Source organism: Drosophila yakuba, chromosome 3L, assembly GCF_016746365.2.
Source record: "Drosophila yakuba strain Tai18E2 chromosome 3L, Prin_Dyak_Tai18E2_2.1, whole genome shotgun sequence".
In the NCBI taxonomy this organism is placed as follows: Eukaryota; Metazoa; Arthropoda; class Insecta; order Diptera; family Drosophilidae; genus Drosophila; species Drosophila yakuba.
The window spans coordinates 18,320,581-18,330,098 of NC_052529.2; the positions used below are offsets into that span (position 1 = coordinate 18,320,581).

The 9,518-nt window shown below is 43.0% G+C and overlaps 1 protein-coding gene across 1 annotated transcript; it reads right to left on the reverse strand.

Moving 5' to 3' along the window:
- Positions 1 to 4,569: 4,569 nt before the first annotated feature.
- LOC6539609 (protein commissureless 2) lies at positions 4,570 to 8,225 on the reverse strand. Its single transcript, XM_002086461.3, has 2 exons — positions 6,192 to 8,225; positions 4,570 to 5,467 (listed from the first exon to the last, which is right to left on the reverse strand). Exons 1-2 carry the CDS (start codon positions 6,649 to 6,651, stop codon positions 4,902 to 4,904), a joined length of 1,026 nt encoding a protein of 341 aa, XP_002086497.2. The 5' UTR covers positions 6,652 to 8,225; the 3' UTR covers positions 4,570 to 4,901.
- Between the last annotated feature and the right edge of the window lie 1,293 nt (positions 8,226 to 9,518).

Genomic DNA, 9,518 nt, shown 5'->3' on the forward strand with positions numbered 1-9,518 from the left:
GAAAACAAACCTGCAGCAACCTACTTTATATGTATCTGTATCTTTGTCTGCATCTCCATCTGCATCTGCAACCGCTGTGGCTGGCTGCTGCGAGCTCCCAATCCGCGTCCCAATCCCCTTTTTACACGGAGAAAAATCTTTAAAATAGTACAGCTATTACTTGAAACTACTCGTTTTATAAAATGCTATTCAAATAGTAATTAAATCGTAAGAATTGTTCGTAGTTATTTCGTAAAATATTTAAAGATAAATAAATAAACGTAAACGTAACTAGAATATAAATACTACATATAAACATTAAAAAATATTTTGGGAAATAACTAAATAGCGTGCATATGAAATACTCCCAATAACATTCTTTCTATTGATAGTAAACACATTTTTGGTTATGTGCTGTAAATAATAAGTATGCGCAAGTCATTTACGCTTCTAACGAAGCTTGTTCTCCGTAAGTTTCTGCACTAGTTTTTCACAGTGCCTTTTCAATCCCATTCCGAGACCCAAATCCAATCCGATCCGATCCCCCACTGCTGCACTTTGATGTTCCTTTGATGGGAGCGCCCAAGATAGGAACAGTTAGCGCATCGCAGTTAACTCGTTCGGCGGAGTTTTCCTGTTGGGTTTTTATGAGCTGGGTTCAGGTCTGGAGTATCTAGCAGAGCGCCCATAACTTTAGATCGGACAACTTTTATTTGCATTTTTATTTGTTTTTCTTTTAGTCAGGCTTCTCGGAACGCCCCAACTTTTTATATATTTTCATGAAGATAGAATTTAATTTAGCTTTTGTTTGGCAACGCAATCGAGGTAAATATTTCACTTGAATTAAGCATAAAAGTTGAACCGCCTGCACTTTTCTGCTGCCAATATACAAATTTGAAGTGCACAGATTGTTATACTCGTGTTGCTGGGTTTTTGGAGCGTAGAACGTTTGTCAGTTACTAATTCGCATTCCATGCTTGACCCAATCTCGCACTCGAAGCCGAGCCCAAATCAATTTATTGTTATTCTTTTATGGAATTTCAATCAGAAAATTCTTTAATTTTGTCGAACGGAAAATTGATTTTCAGCTAGGTGGATTTTAGTATTCCGTATCTGTGTGCAAAGACACAGCATTCAAATTAATATCTTTTTGTGGTCCGCCGCAAACCAGGCAAGCAGAACTCTAGTGTAGATTATTTATCTAAGAAAGCTCTTAATTTTTCGCTATTTAACCCGCGTGGCAAAGCTTTTACTACACTTCACCATATCTACATATATGCAAAACATTCTGAGCAAATATTTTCCCAACCGCCGCAATTTCACTTGCCACTTACAAAGGCAAACACATCAAATGGCAAAATCTTCGCCTTGGCAGAGAAGTTGTTGCTAATATTTATTACTATTGTTTGCGTGCATTTTTTATCTTTTCTATTTTTTGTTTTCAGACCTTTCATTCACCTTTAAGTTGGGGTAATATCCAAGCAAATGGCGCAGCTTCAGTTCAAAATGTTTGCCCAAAGTCTAAAAGAAAAGATAAATAAATCGCGGCTGAACTTAACGCATGGCATTATAAAAAAGCTCAACAACTGACACGAGTGTTAAACAAATTTGAGGCACTGTGTGGCTCTTAATAAGAATTTCGGCAAAGCATAAATAAACATTTCATGGAGATCTGAAAAAAGTTGACTAAAATCGCCGGTAATCACCCTTGAAAAGTTAAATACTTTAAATAAATTTTAGGTTTTAGGTCAGCGGGCTTAAATGAATATTTAAATATTGACTCAATACCATTTACACAGCCTTTGTAGTTTTTTGTAATATTTGCTCTACTCGAGGCTAAAATCGATTTAAATGCCGTGGCATGTTTGTGTAATATGTATTTTATTTGAACAAGCAGCGCTGACCCCATAAAAATATTTATAGAAATGTGTAGATGTCCACAATTGGTGACCGTTTTCCTAGAGACAGCGGGCTTGCCAATTTCAATTTCAATTTTGGCTTTTGTTTTGGTTTTCGGTTTTAGCCGCCTGCACAATAAAGTGGGTCAGATATTGCGTATGACGTTGCTTTTTACCCAGCGGCTGTTGGCCAACCGGTTTCGCTTTCAAACATCGGCGGCGACTCGTCTGAGTTGGGAGTTAGTCGATTGGAGCCACGATGGTATGGGTATGGGTACGGGTATGGATATGGTTATCTTCCAGCTTCCACTTCCAGCTTTAAAAATGTAGCTTCGGCTTGGCCCACGATTTTGGCGCTTAATTGAAAATTCAGTTGGCCAAGACGACGTGTGTTGTGCGGGACCGTAAACGTGGACTAATGTGCATTTTATTAATAAATTGTCCGCTTCATTAGGTTGTACCCTCTGCCCCAGCAACCTGCAACTTTCACCGATCCGAAAGATGCATCCGATGGATGGGCTTTTAATAAATTGCCCTTTGGTTGTGCTTTCGGATTCGGATTCAGCTTCCCATTCGAATTTGCATTTCGATCTAATTATGTTGTTTATGCTGCATAATATTTTGATGTGCCGTGTGCGATCTACACATGTTTTCGTGGCAGCAGCCGTTAAAACCGGCAATGCAAATGCAAATCGAAAAATAAAACTCAAAACAAAAATAAAATTGGACAAGCTGTCTGGAGCCAAGGTGAAAGCATAGACAAATTGCCACATTTTGCAGGCCGGCAACTGGCGAATTTAGCTTCATAACCGATTGGTCTTTAACCCATTAGCCAGGCAATTAGCGGGGCTAACATAAAAACCGATACTAAAACTCATTAGCAACAATTTCAAGTATGCACTGGAACTGTTTGCTTTATGCCCGGTAATGGCAGTGATGAAATTATATGGCCTGCTGTAATACTAATATAAGTAGCTGAACTACGAACAATTGAATAATCCAGAATGGTTCTCCTAACCAGCAAAGCCAATACTTTTGGCTGTCTTTGTAGCCCGAAAGCTTTGACTGTTGTCGGTTGTACGTGAGGGGATTGTTTAAACAACTGACCACGCGCTTATTGGAATTTTTTGGCATTGTTTTGAACGGCGCCCAAATTCAACTAATGAAACAATTTGCACACATTGTGGCGTTCTGACAAATTGGTGGGCGTGTTTCGGCTAGGTTTCTCTTATTTTTACAGTCCAAGCGGCCGGCCGACAATAAAATCCATAGATCATTCGAGCCCATGTGAAAACGGTCGCTGGCTAAGATATTCATAGGTTCTAGACATGAGGCTAAGTTAGTTAGGCGTCTCGCATCGGGGAATATGTCATAAGCTGTCAAATAAACAAAGAGCGATCGTAAATCTCGACTGCATTTGCAATTAATAATTATTGCTTTGCATAAGCGGCTTTCAGGCGAAGTCTGTTTTCTGTTTCAATGCTCCAACCAATATGCAAATGCCACCGCAAGAGGTTCTTCCCCAGAACTTGCCCCATTTCATTGATCACCGATCACTGGTCACGGACCTGTGATCACCGATCACGGATTGCGAGGCACTGGTCGTGAGATAAATAACTTTAATGGCACTCGCATAAATGCAATTTATTCGCACCCTCACATGTGGATTTCTAGTTGGTTGTCGGTGATTTGTTTACCCATTCAAATGGGTATAATAATAATGAAGCACGGAAGCGGACTGCAACTGCAAGTGCATTGCAAGTGCAACTGCAACCGGCAATCTATAAATACAACAGTAACAATAACGATAATAATAATAATGATAAATAAAAATCACATGGCGGTAAAGAGCGACAAATCCATTGCACAGTGAGATTAATTTCCATAGAATTCATTTCATTTGTTAATGCCGATAGCGGGTTGTTCAGATTGCAGATAGCGTGGTGATACTAACTTAGTTGCAGTAGTGTTTTCCAGCTCAGCTGTTGGAATGCGGGACCGTGTAGCGTAGAATAAAAATAAAATGGAAATAAATCTAAAAAACCTCCTACTCTTAAAGATAGAGCAATAGATCCCAAGACCTACCGCAATTTGTATTGCCTTCGGAAGCGGCCACGTTTTGCTGCACGGGGTTAACTGGGAGTCACGTCCACCGACTTAGCATCGATGCTAGGAAAACACTGCTTGAGATCATTTATTATGTCTATTGTCTCTGGCAGCGATTTGCATACCTATACATGGATTTACTAGCTTATCAATGCGAAATTACAATTGCACAAATGCATTGAGCACACTGCAGCACCGGCAGTCGAGTAAGCTATCACGTCCTTAGCTCAATGTCAAATCGAACTGTCTCTATCTGTCTATCTATCTATCTATCCATCTATCTACGACAACTATCTCAATCTGCCGGATTGTTGATGTTGTGCTCCGGCATCCCAAGCTGGAAGCTGGAAGCTATTTTTAAAGCTCAGTGGAGCGGGGAGTAGCCACCGCCTGGCGAAAGGATTTGTATGCCATCTGTTCCTGGCGTCAATCAAATCAGTTGCTGCAGCATCAATGAATCAATTTGAATGCCAACTGATTGATGGCAAAATAATAATCAAAGGAGCTGGCAGATGGAGAGCTCCATGCCATGCTGCTGGCTTTAAAAGAGCGCTTGTTCTTTAGGGAATAATAAAAGCAATGATTATTTAAATTGTTAGGTGTATAATTTATTAATATTTAGTTTGTGGCCTACTTAAGTCTAGTAACAATTTGCATCTTTGCGTTTCCATAAGTACTGGATACGAAATCATTAAGTACAATGTGGCGTAACTATCTAGCTAACACATTTAGTAGCGAGTAGTATGTTTAGTAACGTCTTTTTGATAATCACAGCGCTTAGTTTAATTACATATGGGTATGTCTTTCCAGCATGAACATGAAAATATCACAGAGCTCAGTTGCGTGGTGGCTAGGTATCCGCATCCGGTATTGGCTCTACCTCTGCCTTTGCCTTTACTTTTAGCTTTACCCTTGCCTTTACCGCTTGATATCGTCTTTCACCTGGCTGTCTTTCGACTTCGATTTCTTTTTCTCGTCGACGGTTTTGTACGAGCTGCCGAATACCTCCGCATAACTGGGCACAATTGGCATCATCACAAAGTTTGGCTTAATCGCCTCGCACGTGGGCGAAGTTGCCAGTGTTGCAGATGTTGCTGTTGTTGTTGCTGCTGTTGCTGTTGCTGCTGCGTGAGTGGCTGCTGCTGTTGTTGCTGGGAGCAGCGGCATGGTGGCCTCACAAAACGAAGGTGGCTGCGGTGCCCGCTGATTCTCGAGTGCGGCTGGAGGTGCTGGTGTTGCAGCTCCTGGATGCAGCAGCTCCTGGCTGCTCCTCTCCTGCTTGTTGAACACATTAAACACACTTGGGTAGACAATCAGGCAGGATGACTGCGGGGATTTTTGGAGCAGCTTCAGAGCCGCCTCATAGCTAGGCAATCCAGATACTAGGGTGTATTCCGGCACCGGATCCTCCACATCCGGATGCAGTTTCAACGCCTCTATGTCCACAATGGTGCACTGCGTCGAGCCATTTGCATTGTTGCGATCTGCAAAACAAAGAACAATAATTGTTTATTAGTATTTGCCTTCGTTGGAGTGGAGTTGACTGGGCGAGATTAATGAAGACCTCGACCCAGTTGCAATATTACAATTGCTTCTGCCCGCATTTGTTTTGCCCTATTTGCTGGCTTTCATTGCCATTAACTTTTGAAAATATTTTCTCTTCGCTGCATTCTTTTCCATAATTGCCTTGGCACCGCTTTCGAATTAAACACGAGGTAGACGAATTTCTCTGAAATTTTTGCCGCACTTTTCTGCCATTTCGTTGGCGATGTGCTAATTTTTTCCCAAGGTTTCGTCACTTTTTAGGCCGCATCACGAACTATAGAAAATTTGTGTTTGTTCTTGAACCTGACGACAGTTAACGAAATACTTTGCTTTTACGACCCCAAAAAATGGATTGACGTAATAAAGCGAATCATTAGAGATGTGGAAGCACTTAAGACGGAATAAAATACGAAAAGATTTCCACTCCTAATGGAGTATATTTCCCTGATGACGGTTGAAGTCGGGTCACCTAATTTCAACTATAAAATCGTTTATAATAGCCTGGAATTTTTACTTGTTTATGTGGCTTGAATTGTGACTGTGTTTTTTTTTTTTGGCAGTACTGGCTAATCAAAACAGGCACTCGATAAGATTTTAATCTCTATAAACAACTATATATGGATGCCCTATGTATAATTCCCATTTCCAATGCGGAATACTTACAATTGCGTTTCCAGGTGCGGAACTGATGGTACAGGAAGCAGGAGCAGATGCAGAAGACCATCGAGATGAGGATCAGGGTGAAGACGATGCCGATCCACACCTCGTTCATGAACTTATCGTACTCCAACTGCTGCTGCAGCTGATCCACACTGCTGCTGTCCAGAATCACCCGGTTGGCCAGATCGAAATCCATGATCTCCTCGCTGGTGGAATTCTTCGGATGGCTGACTTCGTTGAGCTGGTGCTGATGTTTCAGTTGAATGGAGCTGAGGATCTGCTGGCCAATCTGTTTCAGGAAATCACTGCTGGAAATGGCATCCAATGTGGTGATGGTCGGCGTGGAGGCTTCAGGAGTACTTCTCCCGCTGTTCAGAATCTTCTGAGCTGCGGCACCGGCGTAATGATCGAAATGCAAATCGTGCGAGAGTTCGTAGTTTAATGCGCGCGGCAATCCCTCCATGGTTTACTTTTATATCGGTCGACTGGCGGGTGTAATCTCTATCTGTATCTATATCTCAGCTCGGCACACTTTCACTGCTGCGCTATCGGTATCGGTATCTGTATCTGTATCTCGTGGATCGTTCTTAGTCTCCGCTTTCTTTTAACGAACGCACACGTCCGTCGACGTCTGAGTCTACACACAAACTGATTTGAGCGGCCGATCGTCGAGCGGTCAAGCCGAGCCAGCTCCCCGAGTTCAACTCCATTCCACTCAAGAGAGAACCGAACTGAACCGAGTCGAGTCGATCCGATCCGGAGTGTAAATCTACCAAATCTACCTGGCCAAGATCTCGATCACTGCTCTCTCCTTGCTCATTTGCCGCTCGGATACGCATCGCTGAGAACGTTCTCTCGCCGCGAAGCGATCTTGTATCTTGTAATGCCCATTCCCATTCCCATTCCCATTCCGATTCCGATTCCCGGAGCGCATCTTTTGTGCTCCCACAGAAACAGACAATGCCCTGGAATTATGGGACCATAATTGGCGTTACAAAGCGGCGCACATGTTGCTCAAGCAGCAGAGAGGGAAAAGGGAGAGCATTTGGGATCGGGATCGCAATAGGGATCGGTATAGGAATCGTGAGGGGAGCGGAGAGAGAGGGACTACCCTGTGGCATCGATCTTCATTTCTCTGCCGGCTTCTTCGATTTCGGTTCGTTCTGCAGCCGGGCAAATGACATATCTCCATTTCCTTGCAGTCAAAAAAAAAAGGAAACATATTTTGAAAATAGCAAGTTGTAGGATGCAAAACAAATGAACTTCAAATATTAATTATATCCAAGTAAGCACTTACTTGGCATACCTATAGCATGGTTTCAGAGTTGATTTAAAAACTACATGATTATACTAAAGGTATTTAGTTCGTATTCTTGTAGACCTTTGTTGTCATTACTCTTTGTCATTATTCGAACTTCTGTGGTTATCTTAGAAATTTCTTCCCCAATTTCACGGCACATTTTTCCGCTGGGTGTACAGTTCAGTTCTGGTTCCTCTGCATTGTTCGCCGGGAAAAGAGAAATTATTGCTGTAGGATAATGTGTTTGTGGGACTGTTGTTGTTGCTGCCCAAAGGGGCTCGAGACGTCTGTTGTTCTTCTTTAATTTTTTCTTTTTTTTTCATTTGGCTCGGCGGAGTTTTAAATTACAGCTACGTGCAGATATCTTATTTCGGGCAGCAATTTTGTGGGCGACGCGATGATCACCTGGCTTTGGGTTGATCACTTTTTGGCGATAGCAGCAGGTAGGGTTAGGTCTTCGTCTTCGCCTATGGATCTTGAGATTGGAATGGGGGGTGGGGGAATGGGGATTGGCACCGAGGATCGAATAGATACAATAGTTGTCCATTTATGGGATTGATGTGTGTGTAATTGGAGGTTTTGTGGATGAGCAGGGGAAGCTGACGGGGGATTATCCTTGCAATCAAAGAGGCGCAGACTAGGGTATGACATAATCTTTGGAAAATGGTTTCGGGCTTGCCTCTTAACGGTTGTCAATGGAAGTGCCTAAATATTGAAGGTAGAATATTTTAGTATGCATCTCTGGCACGAATTTCCCACCGAGTCGCAACATTAGTTTTTCTTGTTGATGGCAAAGCCCATTTCTAAGCATTTCCCCAGACCCCGTAACAGGCCAATAAATCAACTCAAACTCTGTAGCCATCCCCTAATAATTAAATTGGAAGAGCCCCTCCGAAATGCGTTGCCATTTCCCATTACGATGCCCCCGTCGATAAAAATCACATAAATACAAGCACTCAAAACAGGCCGGATAAGATCAGCACCCGCTGGAAGATGGAGGAGAAATTGCTTTTCAACAAGACAGCGTCTAAGATGAATCTCGTTGCGATTCACAAAGGGTTGCCTATGGTCTGTGGGCCCAATGCTTCCTCATGAGCTCATCGAAGAGCGGCCAGAAGTGAGCAGTCCTTATCACGACCGGCTAATCTCGCGGAGGAAATGAATCAGCAGAGAGGCTGGCGAGATTAGCAAAATGCCGGAGGTTGTCAGTGGTACGATGACGTCTCGGAGACAGGGGACAGACAATTATCCGGGCATTCTTCTCTGGTTAGTGCGGCTAACCCATATGGGCGAATGCCATTCCTCCCAATACCAATCTCATTCCCATTCCCATTCCCTACACTTAGAACCGCCCATCTAAGTACGCCAGGTATGCAGTTCTTTTGCAATCAACTGTCACGGACCGTGAGAAGAGACAATGGCAATTTAATTAAGGAGGCTAAGGCCCGCCTTGGGTTTTCTTGGGCCTTAACCTATACCTATTCTCGGGGTAGTTCGGTAGCTTCTGCATATACGAGTATATCTGGGTTCCTCCGCATTGTGGTCTTGTCTTCGCGCCGCTTTCTTTTTCTTTCTCCGCACGTCGGCTTAGTTGACCGACTTGGGCCAAGTAGCTTTAATTTAAGACCCTAATGAGCCATTTAGGCATTCTGGGCTTTGTGTCTTCAATGCCGACTACTGTGTTTTGGTCGTCTCCCCGTTGCCCGCGAACAAAAGTTAAATTAATGAGTCCACGGCCAGTTGGTGTCTTTAGTCTTTGGTCTTTGGCTCTTTGGCTTTTGGGTCTTGGGGCTCGGGGTTTAGTCTCTGGTTTTTGGGGGCCTCATTTTCGGATGCGGGTGATGCTCTGATGCTGATAAAGCTGCTTAATTTTTCACTGACTCTGAGATCGGGGTCCCTGGGCTGCTTTGCATAATGCAGCCCAGCCATCGAGCCACAATTTTTACATAGTTTATTAATTTTTCGGATCTCGGCTTAGGTATTCTGTCGCCTGTCAACCGCTTCTGACACTAATAAATCGGCTTAAATTT

Coding starts and splice junctions, on each gene's coding strand:
- LOC6539609 (XM_002086461.3), bottom strand. CDS start 6,651: ATGGAGGGATTGCCGCGCGCATTAAACTACGAACTCTCGCACGATTTG. Junction 5,468..6,191: donor CCGCACCTGGAAACGCAATT/GTAAGTATTCCG, acceptor TTTGTTTTGCAG/ATCGCAACAATGCAAATGGC.